The sequence below is a fragment of the Chiloscyllium plagiosum genome, chromosome 2, assembly GCF_004010195.1.
Source record: "Chiloscyllium plagiosum isolate BGI_BamShark_2017 chromosome 2, ASM401019v2, whole genome shotgun sequence".
Taxonomy (NCBI): Eukaryota; Metazoa; Chordata; class Chondrichthyes; order Orectolobiformes; family Hemiscylliidae; genus Chiloscyllium; species Chiloscyllium plagiosum.
Genome location: NC_057711.1, coordinates 37648526 through 37673942, shown reverse-complemented (window position 1 = coordinate 37673942; position 25417 = coordinate 37648526). Strand labels below are relative to the sequence as shown.

The 25417-nt window shown below is 42.1% G+C and overlaps 1 protein-coding gene across 2 annotated transcripts in view; it reads left to right on the top strand.

Annotated features, from left to right (window-relative positions):
* The window catches only part of map1b (microtubule-associated protein 1B), a 108801-nt gene extending 84619 nt beyond the window's left edge, over window positions 1-24182 (top strand). Inside the window, exons 1-4 of one of the 2 annotated variants that reach the window (XM_043707845.1) lie at window positions 4840-4845; window positions 9597-9679; window positions 17242-17382; window positions 18171-24182. In XM_043707845.1, the coding sequence (XP_043563780.1) occupies window positions 18327-24167 (5841 nt within the window). In that variant the 5' untranslated portion in view covers window positions 4840-4845; window positions 9597-9679; window positions 17242-17382; window positions 18171-18326 and the 3' untranslated portion in view covers window positions 24168-24182. Of the gene's footprint in view, window positions 1-4839; window positions 4846-9596; window positions 9680-17241; window positions 17383-18170 lie in introns of those variants that run through there. The other variant, XM_043707836.1, reaches the window with a different exon arrangement.
* Window positions 24183-25417: the final 1235 nt, after the last annotated feature.

The following is a 25417-nucleotide window of genomic DNA, read 5'->3' as shown; positions in this document are numbered from 1 at the left end:
GGCCACTGTTGGAATATTGCGTGCAATTCTGGTCTCCTTCCTAGTGAAACTTGAAAGGGTTCAGAAAAGATTTACAAGGATGTTGCCAGGGTTGGTGGATCTGAGCTATAGGGAGAGGCTAAACAGGCTGGGGCTGTTTTCCCTGGAGTGTTGGAGGCTGAGGGGTGACCTTATAGAGGTTTACAAAATTATGAGGGGCATGGATAGGGTAAATAGGCAAAGTTTTTTCCTTGGGGTTGGGGAGTGTAGAACTAGAGGGCATAGGTTTAGGGTGAGAGGGGAAAGATATAAAAGAGACGTAAGGGGCAAAGTTTTCACACAGAGGGTGGTACATGTATGGAATAATCTGACAGAGGAAGTGGTGGAGGCTGGTACAATTGCAACATTTAAGAGGCATTTGGATGGGTATATGAATAGGAAGGGTTTGGAGGGATATGGGCCGGGTGCTGGCAGGTGGGACTAGATTGGGTTGGGATATCTGGTCGGCATGGACGGGTTGGACCGACGGGTCTGTTCCCATGCTGTACATCTCTATGACTCTGTGACTCTGATTGCTTGCATCAAAGGATCTTAAGGAAATTTTTATTTTTAAATTCACTTGTGGGATATAGGCATCAGAAGCTGGCCAGCATTTATTGCCCAACCCTAGCTGCACTTGACAAGGTGCTGGTGAGCTACCTTCTTCAACTGCTGCAGTCCACCTCCTGTGGCTTGACCCAAACTATCATTAGGGAGGGAATTCCAGGATTTTGATCCAGCGCCAGTGAAGGAATGGCGATTTGTTTCAAAGTCAGGATGGTGAGTGGTTTGGGGGGGAACTTGAAGGTGTTGATGTTTCATTGTCTGTCTGGATTGGAATGGTCGTGGGTTTGGAAGGTGCTGTCTGAGGATCTTTGGTGAACTTCTGTAGTGCATTCTGTAGATAGTACACACTGCTGCTACTGAGCATCAGTGGTGGAGGGAGTGGCTGCTTGTGGATGCAATGCAAATCAAGCAGGCTGCTTTGTCCAGGATAGTGTCAATCTTCTTGAGTGTTGTTGGGGCTACACCCATTCAGACAAGTGGGGAGTATTCCATCACACTCCTGACTTGTGCGTTGTAGATGATGTACAGGCTTTGAGGAGTCAGGAGGTGAGTTACTCATCATAATATTCCGAGCTTCTGACCTGGTCTTGTAACCCATGTTATGTGGTGAGTCCAGTTGAGTTTGTGGTCAATGGTAACCCCCAGGATATTGTTAGTGGGCATTTCAGTGATGGTAACACCATTGAATGCCAAGGGACGGTGGTTGGATTGTTGACAAATGTTATTTGCCATTTGTCAGTCCATTGTCCAGGTCGTATTGTATTTGAACATGGATTGCTTCAGTATCTGAGGAGTTGTGAATGGTGTTGAACATTGTGCAATCATCCACACTTCTGACCTTATGATGGAGGGAAGGTCATTGATAAAGCAGCCAAAGATGGTTGGGCCAAGGACACTATCCTGAGGAACTCCTGCAGTGATGTCCTGGAGCTGGGATGACTGACTTCCAACAACTATGACTATCTTCCTATGTGTCAGGTTTGACTCCAACCACTGGAGTTTGCCCCCTGAGACCCATTGATTCCAGTTTTGCTAGGACTCCTTGGTCAAATGTAGCGTTGATGTCAAGAGTTGTCATTCTCACCTCACCTCTGGAATTCAGCTCCTTTACCCATGTTTGAACCAAGGCTGTAATGAGGTCAGGAGCTGAGTGGCCCTGGCGGAACCCAAACTGGATGTGGTTGAGCAGGTGCTGCTTGATAGCACTGTTGATAACACCTTCCATCACTTTACTGATGATTGAGAGTAGACTGATAGAAAACACGATCAGAGACATCACGTACCCTTGCACCTGGGAGGCAACATACCAAACGTGAGTCTCTCTCGTTCCCACAAAACCGCCTGTCGGTGCCCCGAACTATCGAGTCCCCAATTACTACTGCTCTGTTCAGGATTTGTCCTGCTTTTAATGTATAGGATATATTTGGGCACTTTTTCACATTGTCTGGTAGATATCAGTGTTGTAACAGTACTGGAACAGCTTGGCTGGGGAGTGAAAAGTTTTGGAGCACAAGTCCTCAATATTATTGCCAGAATGTGGTCAGGGCCCATAGCCTTTGCAGTATTTCGAGTCTCCAACCGTTTCTTGATATCATGTGGAGTGAATCAAATTGGCTATCTGCAATGCCAGGGACCACTGGAGTAGGCCGAGATGGATCTTCGATTTGGCAGTTCTGGCTGAAGTGCTGCCGAAGCTTCAGCCTTATCTTTTGCACTGATGTACTGGGCTCTACCATCATTGAGGATGGGGATCTTTGTGGAGCCTCCTCCTCCAATGAATTGTTTAATTGTCCACCACCATTCATGACTGGATGTGGCAGGATTGCGGAGCTTAGATCTGATCTGTTAGTTGTGGGATTGCTTAGCTCTGTCTATCACTTGCTGCTTATGCTGGATACATTGGTTGTAATCTTCCAAAATTCCTTCGATTTGGAAATTTGCAAATCGCAAACGTAACCTCACTATTCAAGAAAAAGGGGAGACAAGAAGCAGGAAAGTTTAGGCCAGTTAGTCTAACAGCTCACATTGGGAAAGTTTTAGAATCAATAATTAAGAAGGTAGGAGCAGAATATTTAGAAAATTACAATACGATCAATTGGAATCTACATGGTTTTGTGAATGGAAAACTATGTTTGATGAATTTATTAAGGGCTCTTTCAGAATATTTCAAGGGGGTTAGATAAAAGGGATTCAGTATATGTAGTATATTCAGAGTTCCATTAGGCATTTCATAAGATGCCTCATCAAAGATTAATGCAGATCAGCTCCTCTGATTTACTAACATGGACAGGTGATAAGTTAATAGAAACCTGAGTTGGGAGAATGGGTAAATTTCAGGTTTGCAAAGTGTAACTAATGAACTGTCAGTTGAGTTCTCAACTATTTAGAATCTATATTAATGACTTGGATCAAGGGGTTGAATATATTGAAACCAGATTTCCTGATGATACCAAGATGGATGGGCCAGCAAATTGTGAGGACGATACAGAGAATCTGAAAAGGGATATAGATAGATACAGAGAAGAAAGATTTGGAAGATTAGGTATAATGTGAAATTATCCACGTTGGCAGGAAGAGTAGAATAGTGAAATACAATAATGTTTAGATGGAGAGATTACAGAATGCTTTGGTTAAAAAAAAAGGTATCTAATGTCCTCTAAGAACAGGAGTAGGCTATTTAGACATTAAACCTGTCCTGTCATTCAATACATTCATGGCTAATCAAACACTTCAAAGCCTTTTACTCATCCCATCCTCATAAGCCTGTATCCCACTGTTAATCAGAAATCTATCAATCTCTATTTGGAATATACTAAAAGATTGAATCTCAACAGGCCTCTGTGGTAGACAACTCCAAAGCTTCAGAAGCCTCTGAGTAAAAACATATCTCCTCATCTCAAACCTAAGTGGCATCCTCTTCCTTTTTAAGCTGTGCCCCTGGTTCCAGACTCCCTATCCAGGGGAAACATCTTAGCTGTAACTACCTTATCTATCCCTTTTACGTACTTTGTAGGCTTCAATGAGACCACCTCTCACTCTTTGAAATCTAGAGAACACAGACCCAGTTTCCCAATCTCTGTTTATTGGACAGTCCTGTCACCCCGGAAACAGATCTGATGAACCTTCATTACGCTGCCACAAGCTGCAGAGTTAGATTCAGGTACAGCAAGTAATTACAGAAAAATGTTTTCTGTCATTCACAATTTCTGAAACACCAAGGTTTATGGTGTTACTTAAGTAAGTAGTGGTGTAAAAACAGATGTACACTTTGAGGTAGAAAATCTTAAGGAAAAACAGTCACATCAACAATGCATAGAATTGATGGATAAATAATAGTAGTAATTTTATTCCATTAATTTTATTTCCATTACTTGCACAGAATCTTGATTTGAATGCTCCTGAGAAGGGTGACTTAAAGCACTTTTTCACCAAGCTTACAGTCCCAGCACAGAGCTCACATAATGGGAGCACATGCCCAAGATTGAAATAGTGTAGCACAGGATAGATTATAAAATCTATGTTCCTGACATGGAGCCTTAGTAAACATATATATTTATATGGAGGCATGGAGATTAGCAGCTTGTAATTGAGTGCTAAGAGCATCTATTGATGTACAGATGGGTCTTTGGGAGTCAAGTCCATAGCTTGCTGAAAGTGCCTACACAAGTAGATAGGCTGGTAAAGAAGGCGTATGGCATGCTTACCTTTATTGGTTGAGGCATTGAGTACAAGAGTCAGGATGTCATGTTGCAGCTTTAAGACTTAAAGTATTGTTTTCAATTCTGGTCGCCACATTACAGGAAGGATGTGGAGGCTTTGGAGAGGGTGCAGAAGAGGTTTACCAGGATACTGCTTGGATTAGAGGAAACAAGCTAAAGGAAAACAAAGGTTTTGAGTTCCGGAGTCCTGAGATCATGTTGCAGTTGTATAAGACACTGGTGCGGCCACATCTGGAGTATTGTGTGCAGTTTTGGTCGCCATACTATAGGAAGGATGTGGAGGCACTGGAACGGGTGCAGAGGAGGTTTACCAGGATGTTGCCTGGTATGGTAGGAAGATCGTATGAGGAAAGGCTGAGGCACTTGGGGTTGTTTTCATTGGAGAAAAGAAGGTTTAGGGGTGACTTGATAGAGGTGTACAAGATGATTAGGGGTTTAGATAGGGTCGACAGTGAGAATCTTTTTCCACATATGGAGTCAGCTATTACAAGGGGGCAAAGCTTTAAATTAAGGGGTGGTAGGTAAAGGACAGATGTTAGGGGTAGGTTCTTTACTCAGCGAGTCGTGAGTTCATGGAATGCACTGCCAGTAGCAGTGGTGGACTCTCCCTCATTATGGGCATTTAAGCGGGCATTGGATAGGCATATGGAGGATAGTGGGCTAGTGTAGGTTAGGTGGGCTTGGATCGGCGCAACATCGAGGGCCGAAGGGCCTGTACTGCACTGTATTCTTCTATGTTCTATGTTCTATAAGGTTGTTTTCTCTGGAGTGGCAGAGGCTGAGGGAAGACTTGATAAAAGAGATTATGAGATGCATGGATAGAGTCAGAATCTTCTCACCAGAATTGAAATATCTAAAGTGATAGGGCATGCATTTAAGGTGAGAGGGGGAAAGTTCAAAGGAGATGTGAGGGGCAGACGTTTTACAGAGAGTAGTGTGTATCTTGATGAAGCTGACAGGGGTGGTGGTGGATAGGGGCTTTTAAGGGGTTTTTAGATAAGCACAAGAATAAGCAAGGAATGTAGTGATATGGGCCAAGGGCAGGCAGAAGGAATTAGTTTAGTTTGGCATCATGTTTGGCACAATATCGTGGCAGTAGGGCCCGTTCCTGTGCTGTTCTACCTGATTTCTGAAGTCAAATGCTTGTTAGGTGCTTGTGTTTTATTAAAACTCTATTCTTTAGATGAACTTGTCCAGCCTGCAACCTCTCAGAAAGCCTTTGTATTAAGTGGGCAGCATCATAAAATTCTCTATAATGTTTTATCATTTACTGTGTATAAAGTCTCAAGAAGCTGTAGCAATAGTTGCAAATCTTTGAGATCTTTGGTCACTTTTATATTGATACTAAGTCACACTTTTTTTTCCCCTTAATTATGTTTGGAAAGCTAATTCTTTTTTAAGTTCACCTGTTTTATTTTGTGTGGAGCAGCTATTATATAAACCCACAGTTGCATTTCACCTAATTTGAGGAACTTTGGACCACATCAAAAATAAATTATCTAACAAGACATGTGATATCACAACCATCTGCTTGTTTGGAAATTTTCGAGTGGAATGATCAGTATGCAGATAAATGCTATGTGATGTGCAGCCTTCTTGCCTCTAAAATGTGCGAGTGGGTGGTGATGGCAGTCTGGCTGGTAGTGTTTTCATTGCACAGCCTGGTAATTTACTGAGCAGAATGTAACCTGGAGGCGGGTCTCTGGAGAGCTGAGTGCACTGACTGCTCAGCTTATATTGATGAGGAATACAGAGCACCAGTCATGCTGTGCAGACTGACAGCAGTGTTCTGCCTCCAGTGATTTCTGAGGGACCAGATCACCATCATGGCTTGAAGATTGCCTCCACATGGATTGTAGAGTTCACAGAAATTGTCTGTTGTAGCTATTCTGCATTGAAGCAACAGTACTTTGACTCAGTCCTTTTCAAGGGTTTTTATGTTCCAATGTTGTCTGTGTCACACAGTTTTTACAATCTATTTCTTTATCCTGCCATAGTGTGAATATAGATGCGATCAAGAGCATGTAACCTGCTGTTCTATGTATTATTTTCCTGGTGTATGGGATATTTAAAATTTAATGCTAGGCATTTTCTACTGCAGTTATTTTGGCTCTTCATTCGGTGGCATTAGAAAATCAGTTGGGGATTTATTCCACTCACTCCCCAGAAATTCCACCAATTCTGGCACCTCCCCTGTGAAAATGATCTTAGTCAAAGGACATTGCTATAGGAGATCTTCAGGACGTGACATCAGGCCTAACTATCTTCAGCTGCTTCATCAATCATCTTCCATCATAAGATTAGAAATGGGGATGGTTGCTGAAGATGGCACAATGGTCAGCACCATTTGCAGCTCCTCAGATACAGTAGCACTCCATGTCCAAATGCAGCAACACTTGGACAATATCTGGAGTTTATAATGCAATGATGTTACTATCCTCCACAATCAACTGGGTATGAATTGAATACAACTAAACCAGGAAGAAAGGGAGGAACAAGACTAGAAACACTAGACTCAATGTTTTTCCACAGCTGCTGCCTGACCTGCTGAGTTTCTCCAACACTTTCTGTTTTTGTTTCTGAAAGGGAGTGGGGTAGGATTAGCTGTAGCTCCAATAGCTGATGTCTAACTAGTGATCCTGTGGAGAAATATATATGAGTGGCGTTATGGTGAAGACGGTGGTTGATTTCAGTTCTGTTTATACTTTCTCCTCCCAGTTCCCTGCAACCCAGCCACCCTTCACCCTTTGCCACTCACTCCAATAGAATTATCTGTAAACATCCTCTGCCTGTTTAAGAATAGCCAATCTGAGTGAAACAGCTGAGCTCAGTTGACGCTCTGGAATTATAGTCCTGCACCATCTTTACGCTTAGGAGATAAGGATGGGAAATTAAAAATAAAATAGAGATATGCAATAAGAAATAAAAGGTAATACACTTTATTTCAAATAACTTTACATAATCCAGTAATGGTGAATGTGGTTTTACTGAGTTGATTTTGATTGCCAGAGATAGACTATGGGTTTTATTTTAACCTCATCATTCCAGATTCAAATCCAGCTCAGGCAGAAAAATAATCACGTTCTCTGCCTTGTAGTGGTCCTAAGCAGTTTTTGGCACAGGAACAGTCATTAGTCATTCAGACTCGTAAGCCTGTTCTGCCATGCAGTCTCAGTCAAATGCTTAATGATCTCACAACTGCACAAATTAACACCATATTGAAGTCATAGGTGATACCAAATGGCTGGTACAGGAAACAAAGGTGCCACAGTTTGAAATTGGTGAGAATTTGGCTTGGATCAATGTATTGCATTAACCAATGTTAATATCACCCTCACCTTGCAAATAAATATTTTTTGTTAATAATTTTTGTTCAGCCAAGTGTGTGATTGACATAATGTTTAAACGTCTTTAAACCCAGCAAATGAAAAGTCTGCACAGACAGGATTTTGTAACCTGATAGGGCATGTGCACCACCTCGTCCCACCTGCCTCATTTGTAGCTTGGCAAGAGGGAGTGAATCTGGTTCATTTGGTAAAAATGTTAGAATTTCGGTTCTCAGGGTCAACAGAAGGCAAGTGGAAATATTCCTTCTGCACTAGGCTCTTTGTTTAGGCCCTACTACTGACTAGTCAATGACTGTGCTTGAGGGCTTTTGTGGTGATGTGGTAGTGTCCCTACCTATCAGTCAGCAGGCATGGGTTCAAATCCCACCTGTTCCAGAGATTTGTAATAATTTTTAAAAGGAAAGAACAGTGCCTGGGCAAATATGAAGAACCAGCTCCCACTTTCTCCAAATATGAAGAACACTTATCATTTAAAAATCAAAGGAAGTGGCAACCTGTAGGAGACAGCTAAAATTACATGTTAACCTTCAATCATTTCCTAAATGAATGTTTCCTTAATTGTACAATCTTTTAGCCTCTTTTTGAGCTTTAACTTTGTTGTTCTATCAATCATTGTACAGAACCTCACATTGTCAGGACCACATTGAGAGTTTGGTTGTATAATGCCATGATTGTTTATTCACAGATTTAATGGGTAAAGGTGTTAGGAGTGATGGTTAAAAGTGCTGAGCACAAATAAATCAGAAACAGCGAGTACAGTTCTGATTTTATAGATAGCAGTATTGAGCCCAAAGGTAATGGTAAATTTATTTGATTAGGTTAGTTGGAATATTGCGCGCAGTTTGAACACCTCCATTATAGAGAGGATTTTAAAGTCATAGTAAGCATTCAGTATAGATGCAGTAGATAATGCAGAGTTAGGAAACCATAGTTGAGGTAAGGCTTGTAATACTTGGATTATTGCAACTCATTTTATGAAGGATTTTAAGAGTGAAAAGTGAAATTTCTTACTTAAATTTAAAGACTTTGAAATAAGTCCATACAGGCCAGTATTCCTGTCACCGTCACCCTTTATATGCACATGGAGAGTCCTTGATATTGATCCAGCTCTCAACGAGTGAACAGGATATCTCACACTGTTGCTCTTATCTGTCAGCCATGGCTCCCTGACTGGACCAGATTAACAGCCCCAATCAGGGAACTCATATTCTTTGAGGCCCACTGGGCTGACCTTATTACAATCACTATAACTTTCACTTAAAAGAAGGCAAATGTTGCTCTGCTTCATTCATGCTTTTGAAGTAATATTTGTCTGAACACATTTTAAATGTTCTGAGCTTTGCTTAAATTCAGTTGAAATGTTTTGAGGGAAGTTATTCATTTAAGAAGAAATATTAATGTAGAAATTGACATTTTTCTTTTTCAAATTGTCATTTATTACTGTGGATGAAACCATCCAAAAGAATAGAATACTATTAATTTTAATAAGTCCTACAATTTATGCTAACTAGAAGGTTATCAAATAATGAATCCTAATGACTTGAATTTCAAATGAATGTAAGAGATTCCACTATTAATGAGTAACTAGTTCTAACCGAAGACGTTTGGCCTTTGGTGTTATTGTTCCTGAAATTGGATTTTGAATCTGTACTCATGTTCAGATATAAATGGTGGCTCAAAGTGAAAGCAGAAAATACGAGAAACATCCAGCAAATTAGTGCAGCATCAATGGGGAGCAAACAAAAACAGACCTTTTATTAACCTGCTGAGTATTTCCAAAGTTTCTATCTTTATGACTGATTTCTAGCATCCATTGCAGTTTACTTTTGTGTGAGAGGTGGCCGGTGGGATTGTCTCTGGAGGAAATCCTGTTTGGGAGATTCATTATTCAGTCGACGCTGAATTATTCCGATTTAACTTATACAACTTTTTTTTTCTGTGATAGGTCAGAAAATCCTTCACCACAGAAGTGACGTTTTGGAAACTGTTGTCCTGATCAACCCTTCAGATGAGGCAGTGAGCACGGAGGTAAGAGAACAGCAGGAAGTATACAGATGGCAAAGAGCACAATGGAATGGAATAGTGAAGAAAGAATATGAAAGCTCAACATTGATCATTCTGTGCTTTCATGTGCTCCCTATTGGTTTTGTAGTTTGAAAACTGAATTTACATTGTGCAGATCTGGTCCATGGTGGTAAAGGGATAACTTCAATTTGGTCGGGGTCAAATCTCTTTGTGGAATGTGCAGCATAAGCCTGGACTAACAATGAGTTCACAGCTTACCTCACAATTCAAGAATTTCAGTTCGGCTTTTTCATAAATCTAGAAATGAAAAACTGGTATTAGTAAAAGTGACAATGGATAGAGAAGGCAACATGGTGTTAATATCACTGAACACCAAATCCAGAGGCACACGCTGATGATGTTGCAGATGTGGGTTCCACCAAACTAGCATCGATTTATTATAAAAATCATCTTGTTAACAATTTGTCCTTTTGGGAAGAAATGTGCTGTCCTTACCTAGTCTGATGTACCTGTGACCCCAGATCCATAGTAAAATATTTGACTCTTAACTGCCCTCTGAAATGGCCTACCAGTCACTCAGTTCAAGAGCAATTAGGTATCAGTAATAACTGCTGGCCTTGCCAGTGATGCCTACATCCATGAAAAAATAAATTGAAAATAAGAACATTTATTTTACTGAATTCCTTTCTTTTTGGGGGTGGGGCTTCTATATAATAGAGTGAACTCACTGAACTCTTTAATTTCTTCCTTGAGAAAGCAGAGAACTAAGGTCCTCAATATGAAGAGTTTTTCTGTCCTTTGCTGTATTAAGGAACATTAGGTGGAAACTTATAGAGGCCACAGTGACATGGGATTTGTGGCTGAATGAACAAAGGTCACTGTTGACATCAGAAACATTGAAGTTGGTCAGAGGACTGGGATAAATATAGTCTTATGTATTAGTCATTGTGGTGGTATTGGATCTGTAAAGCAGAGTAAAGCAGGGACCACTGTTAAAAGGAGTTCAAAGTCAAGGTTGTATTGTATCAGGGAGACAAAGAGGCATTTGAAGGGGATGACGGGGAGAGAGGGAAGATACTCAAGGTGTAAAGAGGTATAAAGAACAGTACTGGAGGGCATGCTAGACCACAGTGATCACTTCCATGGCCTCAACAGGGAAAGTGTGGAATATCAGGGTGGACATCATTACGGTGTAATGCCAGGGTTCAGGGTCAATGAGAACAGTTGAATATGAAGGTCAAAATGGTGGTCTCCATATGGGGGCATGTTGGTGAAAATGGGCTCTCGGGTAGTGAGGGTAAAGAGGATGTGAAGGTTCTAGAGGAGTTGGGGGTGGGGGGAATGCAGAGATACCTGGAAACCAGATGGTGCCTGGTATTGATGGTGTTCACCGTGAGTTACATTCCCTGCCACCACTTGCCATTCTCTAGATGTGAAATGCATCTGGAAAATTACTGGGAGGGGTGGAGTGCAGAGTCAGTGTCAGTTTCCATGTCTGCTCAATGTCAGAAGATTGAAGGTGCAAATACATGAAGCAAATGCTTTCAAGTTAGAGACTCATTTCATTTGCAAACATTTCAGCGCCTATTTGCAATACATGCAGAGTTACCATGCTCAAGGTTTACATCCTGGTCAAAGGCAATTTGCTCCACACCATTGGTCCTTCAAAATTAAACATCGATGCTGACGTTGGTAGCAATGAGTTAAAAAGAGGCCAGTGGTGGCCCAAGGTAACCAATTATTCATGCAGCATAAAAGGCACTGATGGAGATGGAGACCATTGCTTCACCATCTGCAAGTTTAACAATGTTCACACAGAAAGAACTGTAAAGGTGAATGATTGTGGGTCTGGGATGGGAAGGAGCTTGGACTGCAGCAGGTACTTCCTTTAGATTGTAATAACCTGGTCAGACAGCTTGGCAATACCTTCACTGAGCAGGGGGCAGGATGGGGACTGAGAGCTCTAGGTGGGGATTGGTGGCTAGAGGTGGGGGCTGGGACTGGGACAGGGGTGGGGACTGGGAGGTGGAGGCTGGGACTGGGTGGGACTGGGTGGAAGTGGGGGCTGGCACTGCAGTGGGAGTTTGGGGCTGGGGCCCGGGTGGGAGCTAGGGCTGAAGAAAAGAGACATGCCACTGATTATCAGCATCCGGTAAGCCCAGGAGCAGCCCCAAAGGGTGAGGAACCCTGGGATCAGGGAAGGGCTGCAATCTCAGGACCCCTCAGGATGTGTGGAATCTGCAGGAGGCTCAAAGGTTTTCACCCCCAATATATTACCCGAGGATGTGAGGCACAGTCTTGATGTTGTGATACAACAGTGCCAGATGCTGGAGCAGGACCTGAGGGCTGTAGGAATGGGTGGCTATCCTTCCTAGTGGCTGTGAAAGTGCTGGTACCCTGAGCTTCTCTGTGACTGGCTCCTTCCAGGCAGTGGGGGTGATCTGTGTGGGATCTCAAAGTCGGACTCCCACAATGCATCAGGATGTTCCATCTGATTGATTTTGATCCCATAAGATGAGTTCCATGCTGCAATAGATTGGGAAACATGTCTGGTTTCCTAAGGTTCAGAGTATTAGTGCACACGTAACACTGAGATTACTGTGGACTTCATCAACATGAAGGGGGTTCCTTTCCGTTAATGTTCAGGTGATCCGTGATCAATGTTACCAGTTACGGAGGTGTGAGCCCACTACCGTGCAGCCAACGTGACTACTAAACCTGCAGCACTCTCATATAGCTGGTGTGTTTCAGCATGAGAGGCACCCGACTTACAAGGCTGATTCCTTCCTGGGGATAAGGGCTACCCACTGTGTCCTTGGCACAGGACACATTGTACAATCCCCTGATCGCTGTGGAGATACATTGCTGCCCTTGCCTGGACTCGGGTTATAATGGAACATATGATGGGACCATTAAAGGTGCAGTTTTACTGCTTGGACTGACCCAGGGAGGGGCACGGGGTGTGGGGGCTGGGAGACAAATTGAAAATGCTGCGGGAAAGGAAGCAACATTCCAAGGAGGGGGATGACCACTTTGAGGAGGATATCATGGACTAAGATAGTCACTGGGCAAGATGCTAGGGCTTGGTCTGCATTGTGGTGACAAAGTGCAGCCTTTGTTCACTTTGTTTGTGGAGGCTGTAAATAGAAGCCCTTGTTTGGAATTATCTGATTGTTTGCCAGTGTGTGGTATTTGCTGATTGGATTATGACAGGTTGCAAGTGTCCTGTGGGCTCTGAAGACAGAGTAGCTGGGTCTTAGAGTGGGTGTTTTAAATGGTGTGTAGCTAGGGACGGGGAGGCTGTGTGTGACCTGCTGGTCAGATGGTGATTAGTGTGAGAGAAAGGGTTGCATGTGTCAGCCTTGCCAGCTCGGTACCATGAGCGGTATGACCTTGTGGCTGCTGTGCCGTTATGTTGCCGGTGAGGAGCAGCACTGGATTGCCTACTCTTGCTTGGGTGTCATAGAGCCATGGAAACAGACCCTTCAGTAATGCACAATGGTACTTCAAAGGCACAAGGCATGCGGTTTATTAGGGAACATCCAGTGAGTGGCGAATCATTCTTGGACAAGGGAAAATGGGGCTCAAATTGGATGAAAGGGACTCTAAAGGGTGATAGGCAATGAGGTGCATTTCGTAAGATATAGTAAGACATCTTGCTAGACTTAAGCAAGAAATACTGCAAAAGACTCAACGCAATTTGCACTTTCAATATTCAACCTATGGAAACTATGAAACAACCATTAGGGCGTTGACTCCATGGCATTACAAGCTTCTTAGGTGTCTTGAAAAGAAAGGAAACCAAGGGCAGGATTTTAAGCAGGCTGTAGGATCGAGATGTTGGGACCAAATGGTGTACTGACCCCACACTTCGCAGAAATCAGACTGGGGAAACCTGTTTTCCCTGAGGTCACCTCCTAATTGACCACTTAAGCCCACCACTGAATTAACTCGCAGTGGTAATTCATGATGTCTGCCATGATGTCTACTTTTTAGAGGGATATGGGCTGGATGCTGGCAGGTGGGATTGGATTGGGTTGGAATATTTGGTCTGAATAGACAAGTTGGACCGAAGGGTCTGTTTCTGTGCTGTACATATCTATGACTCTATAATAGCCTCATTGTCACTTTTACTAACACCAACTTTTAATTTCCAGATCCAAAAGATAAAGCTGGATTCAAATTGTCGAACTGCTATTTGAGTTCAAGGTTATTATTTCCAGGCCTGGGCTTATTGTACAAATTCTGTAGAGATATATATCCAACCAAGTTAATGTTGTTTCCCACTTTGAAAAGTTCTGCACAGCATAAATACAAATTTATACTGGACCCCTGATTCCCAAACAAATGAGGAGTAGCTATAGAGCATCAATAGCTCGACCAAGATAGCTCTGTGCTCCTGAGGCTTCAAGAGCTACAAGAAGAAAATATTGTTACAAAATGGAGGTGTGGTCAGAAAATTAAAAATTAAAAATATTTTAAGGGATTCATTCAGAATGTAGGTCTCTTATAGTCAGAAGCCGGGAAATTATAATGGGGAACAAAGAAATGGCAGAAGAATTGAACAAGTATTCATGTTTTCTTCTTAAAAGAGGGCACGAGTGATCTCCCAGAAATGTTCAAGAACCAAGGGTCGAATAAGAGGGAGGAATTGAAGAAAATCAGTATCAGTAAGAAAATGGTTCTGAGGAATTAATGATGTTAGAATCTAATAAATCCCCAGGGCCTGATAATCTACATCACCAAATACTACAAAAGGTGACTCTGGAAATATTGGTGCATTGGTACACATCTTCATAAAATTCTGTAGACTCTGGAACAGTTTCTACAGATTGGGAAGTTGCAAATGTAACCCTACTAATTAAAAAAGGAAAAAGGAGAAAAAACCGAATTGCAGACCAGTAAGTCTAACATCAGTAGTGGGGAAAATGCGACAGTCTATGATAAAAGGCATGATAACGAACATGAAAACATTCATGGAAATGGACAAAGCCAGTATAGATTCATGAAAACTTTTTGAGGATGTAACTAGTAGAATAGATAAGGGAATTGATCTGAATCAGTGGATGTGGTGTATTTGGATTTTCAGAAGATCTTTGATAGGGTTCTTCGTAAGAGGTTCATGGAACAGTTAAAGCACATGGGATAGCAGGTAACGTATTGGTATGGAGTGAGCATTAGTTGACAGATAGGAAAAAGAATGTGGGAATAATTAGGCCTTTTTCCAAGCAGCAGGCAGTGACTAGTGAGGTATTGCAAAGATCCATGCTTGGGCTCCAACTATTCACATTATACATAAACAACTTAGATCAGGGAACTAAATGCAACATTTCCAAGTTTACTGACAACACAAAACGGAGCAGGTTTATGGGAAGGATGCAAGGAGATTTCTAGGTGATTCAGACGTGTTGTGAGTAGATAATCACACAGCAGAAGCTGGACAATGTGGCTAAATGTGAAATGACACACATCAATGTGAAAAACAGCAAGAAGGAGTAGTACTGAAATGGTGATATATTGGGAACTGTAGATCTGCAAAGGGATTTAGATGCCCTTGTCCACCAGTCGATGAATATAGATGGGTAGGTGCAGCAAAAAACAAGGAAGGCAAATGGTATATTGGCCTTGTTTGCAGGGGGATTTGAGTTCACAAGTAGGGGTGTCTTACTGAAGTTATTTGGGGCCTTGTGAGACCTCAGCTGGAGTATTGTGTGCAATTTTAGTCTCCCTGCCTAGACTGATACCAAGAATGGCAGGACCGTCCAATGAGGAGAGATGGATTTGGACAGACTAGATGAAGGAAAGATATTTTCTCTGGTTAAGGAGCTTAGAAGCAGGAACACAGTTTCAGTCTTAGGATATGAGTAGGCAATTTAAGACAGAGATTTGGAAACATTTCTTCAATCAAAGAGTAGTGAACCTGTTGAATTGTCTGCCACAGAAGACTGTGGTGGTCAGGTAACTGAATATATTCAGGAAGGAGATTAATATGTTTTTAAAAGGCATCAAGGGGTATGGGGAGGAAATGAGTTTATGGCATTGAGGTGTAGGATTGGTCATAATCATACTGAATGGTGAAGCAGGCTCAAAGGGGTGAATGGCCTTCTCCTGCTTCTGATTTCTATGTGTAACCACTCTGGATGAGAAACCTACCAATGCCAGATATTGAACTAAGGTCTAGCTTTTGCTGCTGCCAGCCCTTGTTTGACAGGTGGACACTACTACAACCCTGCCTGGCACTCCTGAAAGTGGGGAGGTCATTGTCATTATACAGATTGGCTGCACACATTTATCATATCACCTTGCAACAGGAAACTGATCCACCTGAAGGCCCACTCTGATTACTTGCTGGCGGGTTTTCTGATACCATTTGCTCAACTTTACTGTCTGCACATGTACATGAAAAGTTAACCCTGTGCTTCGGCACATATCTTTTTCCATACGTGTGACAGAAATTTCCCAACTCCTTGAAATAACCTCATTGAAACACACATGAGTTTGAGAAAGGTTGACAGGGTCGGCGCTGAGTTAATAATTGAAAACTAATGCACAAGGTCTCAGAAGATGCAGTTTGGATGTAGGACTGAGACCAGAAGAGATTTGTTCAATCAGGCTGTAACTCCTGAGTACCTGACAAAGACGGGTGCAACAGTTTGTGATGAGGGGAGGGGTGGAAAGCTGAGGTGCCCAATGATGTCATCTGCAGCTTGTAAATTAGAAGCAATAGTGATTTGAAGGGCAATGTGATCTGAGAAGGAAGACTTAAGCATAGGAATCCTGTCATCTTCGATATTGCAACCCTTGGGCTGACCACAGCCTCAGCAATGGTCACTCCAATAATCGCAAATGCAGTCTTCTCCATTGGGGGAAGGAGGTGTGTGTTCACTTTGTCTTACAAGAGTGAAGGAGATATTTCACTGAGTGTAATGCAGTGCGGTTGTGTGATGATCCTGACCTTATGAACTGGCTGGCAGTGAGTGTGAGACTTATAGCAGTAACATGTGAGGTAAAGCTATGAATTTTAGGTATGATTGGTAGAGATTGTTGGTAGGTCAGTGATGGGGATGTTATGTATTATCCCATGACTGAGGTTAGTGGAGCATTTGGTAGGACATGACATTCGATTGCACATTCACTGAGCTTGACCACTCATGTGAATCATTGAAGCTTTGAATGGCACCACATCCAGGACCTTGGGCTTAACTCCTGGAACTGAGCATCATCATTATCTGGTCTCTGACCTTCTGAAAGATTGTCTAGGGAACGTCTCTGCTCCTGCTCAACCTGCTCAGTTCCCCATCAGGAAATCTTGGAGCCCACTCTTGCTCACATTGTGCCATTGTCTGTTCCATGTCAGAATGAGCTCCATGATGAGCTGCAGCAATGCCTTCACCCAATGTGGGAGCTATAAATTTATAAACTTTACCCAAGCCTCCACTACAGACGTTTATTTACTGGACAAACCTTAAAGGCATGCAAAGCTTCATACAATGAGTGTTAATTTCTAAAATGTATCACTGTAGTTATTTTGCTTTTCATTTCTAAGTCACATGTCCTTTTCCTAGGTACGTCTCTTGATCACTGATGCTGCTCGACATAAGCTGCTGGTGCTAACTGGACAGTGCTGTGAAAACACTGGGGAACTAATTCTGCAATCCGGTTCATTCTCCTTTCAGAACTTCATTGAAATTTTCACAGATCAGGAGGTAAGTGTAAAGAAATTAGAATAGTCCATCGCTCGTGGAGTTGGGTTATATCATGGTGGTAGTAAGTAACTGCTTTGAACTGGTGTTTAAGCAAACCATGCTGTCAGTGAAGCTTACTATGTGTGCTCACCTTGAAATGTGGTAAACATGCAGTTTTATCTTAATTTGAGTACCTTTTGCACGTAAGGCAGAAATTCCAAACTGTAAAAAAGTAATCCCACTGTAGTTCTTTTCCAAAGATGTTACGAGCACCAACTATCGGATTGGAACTAAAATGGCATTTTATATTTCATTGAATCATCTGTATACATTTGTATAACTGCTTTATTAATGAAACCTGAGGTTTCAAGTTAAAATAAAATCAGCCATTCTTTACAAAGTTTCTTACATCCCTGGATGACCAGTTTGGAAGAGGTGGCAAGAAAATTACCTAAAATACATCAACATATGAAAACATAAATGGAAACACAGAGTCCTTGTATACTTTGTAAAAGATGGGAATTTGCTGAATAGAATTGGAACTAAGAAAAGTGAGACTACACAAAAACAGATTATCTTTATAATTTAACCAGACAAAGTTAAAATTACCAATTCAAAATATTTACATTTATTTTGATTTTGGAAAGTTCAAATGGAAGGATAATGCATTGTTTATTTCTGAAGCAAGTATTCCGTAATTATAATTTATTTTTGGGGAACTGAACACAGCACAATCTAATTATAAAATGTTAATTGAGGTTTAGCAGAAATAACTACTAATTACTTATTGTCTTTTATTCTGCTGGCAGATTGGAGAACTACTGAGCACCACACATCCAGCCAATAAAGCCAGCCTCACATTATTCTGTCTTGAGGAAGGTGATTGGAAAAATACAAACCTGGAAAAACATAACCTACAGGACTTCATCAATATAAAACTAAACTCAGTCTCTATTCTACCAGAGATGGAAGGACTTTCAGAATTCACTGAATATCTCTCCGAATCGGTTGAGGTACCATCATCCTTTGATGTGTTGGAGCCCCCAGCATCAGGAGGCTTCTTGAAACTGTCAAAACCTTGCTGCTACATTTTCCCCGGTGGGAGAGGGGACTCTGCTTTGTTTGCCGTGAATGGGTTTAATATGCTTATCAATGGAGGCTCCGATCGCAAGTCATGCTTCTGGAAATTGATTCGACATTTAGACAGAGTCGACTCAATCCTGCTCACGCATAATGGAGCCGATAATCTCCCTGGAGTCAACAGTTTGTTGCAACGTAAAATAGCAGAACTAGAAGAGGAACAGTCGCAAGGGTCCACTGCTAACAGTGACTGGCTGAAAAATCTGATCTCACCTGAGCTGGGGGTCGTTTTTCTTAACGTCCCGGAAAATATGACAAACTTGCAGCCTAATTTTCGGGTCAGAAGGAATACAGAGGAAACCTTTCTTACTCTCCAGTACTTAAACAAATTGTCTATAAAGCCAGAACCCCTGTACAGGACTGTAGGAAATGTTATTGATCCAGTAATACTTTTTCAGAAAATGGGTGTGGGAAGATTAGAAATGTACATTTTAAATCCAGTGAAAGGAAGCAAGGAGCTACAATTTTTCATGCAACATTGGTCCAGCAACAACAAGGCTAAAACTGGACTAGTGTTACCAAATGGTAAAGAGGCAGAAATTTCATTTCCATATTTGACTTCAATATCCTCACTGATTGTATGGCATCCGGCTAATCCAACTGAGAAAATAGTCCGTGCTCTGTTCCCAGGAAATGCTCCACAGTACAATATTCTGGATGGATTAGAAAAGCTCAAAGATTTAGATTTCCTTAAACACCCAGTGGTAACTCAAAAAGAGCTGTCCATTGGCTTGGCTGTCCCAAATGTTAAACAAACCAAGATGAAACAACGAAGTGATAGCAAGGAGAGTCTCAAATCTAATTCTAAGCCACCCGCTGCAAAAGGAGTTAAGAAGGAAGAAACACCAGAGGTGACAAAACCTACTGCAGTTAGTCAACAAGAGGCTGTTAAAGAAAAACTGCAAAAGGTAGAGAAAAAGGAAAAACCTGCAGTTAAGAAGGAAAAGACCAGAACAGAGTCACAATCAAAGCCCGAAGAAAAGGAAACAAAAGCAAAAGAGGACACAGCTAAACAGGAACTTGAAGAAAAAACAGTGAGAGATGACAAACTAAAAGCTGAGAACAAACCCAAACCTGTCAGGGAAAAAATTGTGAAGAAAGAGGTTAAAGCAAAGAAACCAGAAGACAAGAAGAAAGAGGAAAAGGAAGTGAAGAAAGAGAGCGTGAAGTCAGAGGCAAAGGAAGATAAAGCAGTTACTAAAAAAGAAAAGGTTACTAAAAAAGAAGAGAAACCTAAGAAGGAAGAAATAAAGAAAGAAGCAAAGAAAGATATTAAAAAAGAAGTGAAGAAAAAAGAAACCCCAGTGAAAGAGGTAAAAAAAGAAGAAAAGAAAGAGATTAAAAAAAATGACAAAGATGTCAAGAAAGACCTGAAAAAACCTGCTAAGGAAACTAGAAAACCCATCCCTGCAACCGAGACCAAAAAAGTACCAACAAAACCCAAAGTGGAAAGGAAAACTGAACCAATAAAGAAGGAAGACTCTACGCCAAGTAAGCCAAAAGAGAAAGGAAAGCCAAAACCAAGCAAGAAAGAGACCAAAATGGAAACTGTTGCTGTGGCAGGGGCAGCAGCAGCAGCAGCAGCAGTGACTGCAGTGACTGCAGGTGAACTTGAGATTGAACGATCACGAATGTCTTCACCAGAAGACTTAACAAAAGACTTTGAAGAACTTAATGAAGAAGAGAAAAGAGAAATGCAAGGACCCATAGCCCCATCAGAAAATTCAATAAATAATGAAGTGCAAGAAGCCACACTTGTGAAAAAGACAGGGTTTATAATTCATGGAGACTCTTTGGAGACAGATGAATCTCCTGATGAGGGAATAACAACCACTGAAGTCGAAGGTGAATTTGAGCAGTCTCCTCAAGAGTACATTGAAACTCGAAATAAGGTTACATTAGAAAAATTTGAGGATGAAGGTGCTGCTTTTGAAGAATCTTCTGAACCAGGAGACTATGAGGAAAAGGCTGAGACAGAAGATGTTGAAGAGCTAGCAGAAGATATAGTAGAAAAGATGCTTCCAGGCAAAACAGAACATGCCTTGACTGGCACAAAGGTTGAGACCGACGACATTGAAGCAGAAGAATTAATTGAAACTGAAGAACCAGTTGAAGATGACGAGATAGAAAAAGAAGAGACAGAAGAGTCTGAAGCTGGGGATGATCACAGGGAACGAGAAGGCTTTCCAGAAAAGGCTGAAGAAGAGGCAGAAGAAGAAGAAAAGAGAGTTGATCTTAGCAAAGAAGCTAAAATTTATACACAGAAAGATTTAAGTATGGCTGAAACCACTGAGATACATAAAATAAAAGCTCTATCCCCTGATGGAGCTTTGGATAAAATCTCTGCACTCCATTCTTCAATTATTGATCAAACGATGCTGATTCGTAATGAAACAATGCCAACTGATTTTGAAAGTGAAATAACAGTTTCTGATGAAGAAACCCATGAAGAGCCACCAGAAGAATTTACAGCTACATCAGGTTTTACTCAATCTACAATTGAAATTTCAAGTGAACCTACCCCAATGGATGATATGTCCACACCGAGAGACATTATGAGTGATGAGACCAATAATGAGGAAACTGAGTCACCCACTCAGGAGTTTGAAAGCATGACAAAGATTGAAACTACTGTCTTTTGTCAGGGTCATGAGGGAGCTAAGTTTTCTCCAGTTCCTGACACTTACAATGGACTCTCAATAGAAACTTCAAAAACAGAAGTGACACAAGGTGATGATTATCCAGCATCAGCCTCAACAATATCTCCTTCATCTTCTCTGGAAGAAGACAAGTGCTTTAAATGTCCATCACCTGGCATCTATATTCCTAAGTCTGATGAATTTGAAAAACAGGAAGTTTTAGAGAATGAAAAGCAAGCGAATCAGATAAAAGATCTTGAAGCCAAATTAAGCCCCGCACGGAGTCCAGTTGGTTCTTCACCACAGTCTAGATCACCTTTGAGTGATCAGAATGTCAACTTTGATTTGACTCCATCAGATATCAAGGCATCCACAGATCTTACAACCTCTGACCACGAAACTCCAGATGATCATTGTGCTAGTCCTGAAGAAAAAACACTAGAGATGGCATCTCCCACACAATCTGGTTCCCCTAGTGCTGGCCACACTCCATTTTATCAGTCTCCTGTAGATGAGAAAGATAGTAAAGTCGCACCTGAATTAACAGGAAAATTGCCAGCCCCAATTATTATTGAGACTGATGACATGAAAGCTGATGAGACCAGTCCAAGATATAGCCCCATGGATGAGCCAGTACCTGATTCAGAATCACCTGTAGAAAAGGTCCTATCTCCATTACGAAGCCCACCAATGTTGGGTTCCAGTTCACCTGTTGATAGTTCTCCTAATGATGGAGAAGAATTCCCAGTACAGTTTCTTGAAGGTGCAATGGAACTCTCAAGTGATAAGCTTAAACTTCTTTCTTCACCCCATCTTTATCCATTTAATGACTTTTCATCCAGTTCAGTTGCGCCTGAAAAGCAACGTGCAGCAGATTTCGAATTGTTGACTCCCAAAGATAGTTTCAGCCAGGAATGCAAAGTGGAAGAAAATGCTACTGCAACCTTCCCATCACTCGGTCCCTTTGAAACTCAGAAAACTGCAGCTGAACTGTCCCCAACTCTGGTGGATCTCAGCCAAATCGGTTCTGTTAAAGAAGACAGCAAAATGTCAATTTCTGAAGGAACCACATCAGACAAATCAGCTACTCCTGTCGATGAGGTGGTAGCAGAAGACACTTATTCCCATATTGAAGGTGTGGCTTCAGCTTCAACAGCATCTCTTGCCACAAGTTCCTTTCCAGAACCTACAGCAGATGATGTGTCTCCCTCGTTGCATGCAGAGGTCGGATCCCCTCATTCAACTGAAGTTGATGAATCCCTCTCAGTGTCTGTTGTCCAAACGCCTACAACTTTCCAAGAAGCTGAAGTTTCACCTTCTAAAGAAGATTGCCCAAGGCCCATGTCGATTTCCCCTCCAGAGGTGTCTCCAAAGACTGCAAAATCCAGAACTCCTGTACAGGAAGTGAGATCACCCGAGCATTCAACAATGTCGGTAGAGTTTAGTCAGGAGTCACCGGAACAGTCTTTGGCTTTGGACTTCAGTAGACAATCTCCTGAGCAGCCTGCGTTTAATGCCAGCTTCCAGCACATATCTGAAAATGGACCCACTGAAGTAGATTACAGTCCATCAGATGTGCATGAGCCTGGATTTATCCAGCATGCTCATCCAACACTTGACAGATCATTCTATGGCCAAGAGCTGGATCATTTGCAATTCGGTTCCACCCCACCAACAGAGGCTTCACCATCATCCTCATCTGCTCGTACACCACAAACCAGTTCTCCATTGCAAGAGGAATATGGTGTTTGTACTTCAGCCCTATCTGGAAAACCAGTTAATATTGAAGTGCCAATGGTTTCAGAAAGGGTATCATCTGCCCATTCACCACAGGGAACTTCTCCACTGCAAGATCAGGAGGAGCTGCAAATGTTTGACCTTTCACAGCCTCTTGCACTTGCAAAAGAAGTATCTCATCTGCACATGTCTGATTCATCAGGCCCAGGCCCACTGCAGGAGAAGAGTCCAGTAGGATCATCAATGATATCTCCTTCTGAGCAGGTATCTGCTGTTTATGCATCACATTCCTTACCAGAGCCTGCCCTCTGTCAAAGCAAAATTCCAATAATGCAGTCAGACATGGGAGAAATTGAGACATTCAGCAGCAAGCAAGATAAAGCCAAAGATGGATATGAGCTTGAAGATGACCATTTTGCATCCAGATCAGTGCACCCAGCAGAGGTTCAACCTGCTGTTGAAACATGCTTTAAGACTCCGACTTCATTCCGGCTCAACATGGCTGATCTTTCCCCTTCTTTCATCAATCCAAGCCCATTAGAATTCTTTGAGCAAGATGACATCGCTGAAGATCTTGAGAGACCACTTACGCAAAGCGGAGGAGGCCAGCCTCCATCTGGTGGAAAGCAGCAGGTACGGCAATGTGATGATACCCCAGGAACATCGGTCAGCGAGTCTGCTCCGTCCCAGACTGATTCCGACTTTCCACCTGGAACAGAGGAATGCCCTTCGATCACTGCGGATGCTGCCTTAGACTCTGAAGATGAGTCTGAAACTCTCCCGACAGACAGAACACTTGTACACAGACAAATAGATCCCCCACCTGTTCCACTGATGGATCCTAGCCCACCTCCACCACATCCAGATGTTTGCATGGTTGATCCCGAAGCATTGCCTACTGATCAGAGCTTGGCAAAGGCAGATAAGCCATTGAAGAAAGAGGTTAAAGAGAGAACAAAGACCAAAAAACAGGCCACAAAGACAAAGTCTTCCTCTCCTTCCAGAAAAGCTGACAGCAAACCAAAGCATTCCAGTGCTCCTTCCAGAACAACCCCATTAGTATCTGCTAAGGAATCAGCTGATAAAGCAGCAAAAACAGCTTCCCCTAAGAAGAAGGATTCAGTGGAGAAAGGAGCCAAGCCTAACACTAATCCAGAAACAAAGAACACCCGAGGTGATGACAAAGAAGCAAAAAATGCCACGAACACCACAAATTTAAAATCTGCACATACAACTAAAAATCCAGGTAAAATACCTCGATGTGGTACAGTGATCTGGTGTATTGAATAATTAAATTTAAAACCAGAATATTATATTTTTTTAAAGTTATTTAAAATATTTACGTTCTTTCAAAATGAATGTTTCTTTGCCAGGAAGTTCCACAGGTGTTTCCTTTTTTCTTCCCTCCATAATCTTGATGAAAACCCAGGAGGAATTCATAACACTGATCCCACAGACTTTAGATTTGCGATTGCCTCCTATTCTCTGCTGTGAAGGACAGCACGCATGTGTGTTACTAGGCATGGTCACACCATATAACTCACATCTTCAAAAAGCCAGTTATCCATTACTCCCCTCTTCATGGGACTGAATTTTGTGGCCCCTGAGATATAATCTATCTGCAATTTAACTAGGCTGTGCAAGGCCTAGGATTGTCCAGGGATCTTCACCACCACGAGGGGTGGTCCTACACAGCCTTCATTTTGAGTTTGAAGGTCCCCTAGGTAAAGGTCTGACCCCAACCCCAGCCTTCTCTCCGCCTCCCTCCCAGGCCTCAGTCTCTTTCTGCTGTGAGCCCTCCTCCCTATCCCTCACATGTACCTGGTCCTGGAGTGTGGGGGAATTGAGGAAATGTTTGTGGAGAAATCAATTTAGTAACAATTTCCTTTCGTGTTTTGGGATGCCACAGAAATGTCAATAGACATGAATTAATGAGAAAAGAGAATGATACCTATCTGATAAAGCCATGAATTACAAAGTTCTTTGCTGTTAATTGCTATGGAACTGTGTGTATGGTACTGCAGCTCTTTCGTAGATTCCTAGAGAAGGATCAGTCAGTAAGATAACTGAATCCTATGATGATTTTAGCGTTTCTCTTTCTTATTCATTCATCGGTGTTCATGGGATGTGGCTGTACTTGGACAGATCTGCATTTATCACACATCTTTAATTGCCCAGAAGACAATTAAGATTCAACCACATTACTGTGGGTCTGGAGTCACATGTAGACCAGACAAAGTAAGAACAGCAGATTTCCATCCCTAAGTGTCATTAGTGAACCAGATATTCTTGTGTTAGGTCTGATATCTGGTGTGTTTGTTATAGAGTCACAGAGTCATAGAGATGTACAGCATGGAAACAGACCCTTCGGTCCAACCCGTCCATGCTGACCAGATATCCCAACCCAATCTAGTCCCACCTGCCAGGACCAGCCCATATCCCTCAAACCCTACCTATTTATATACCCATCCAAATGCCTTTTAAATGTCACAATTGTACCAGCGTCCACCACTTCCTCTTGCAGCTCATTCCATACATGG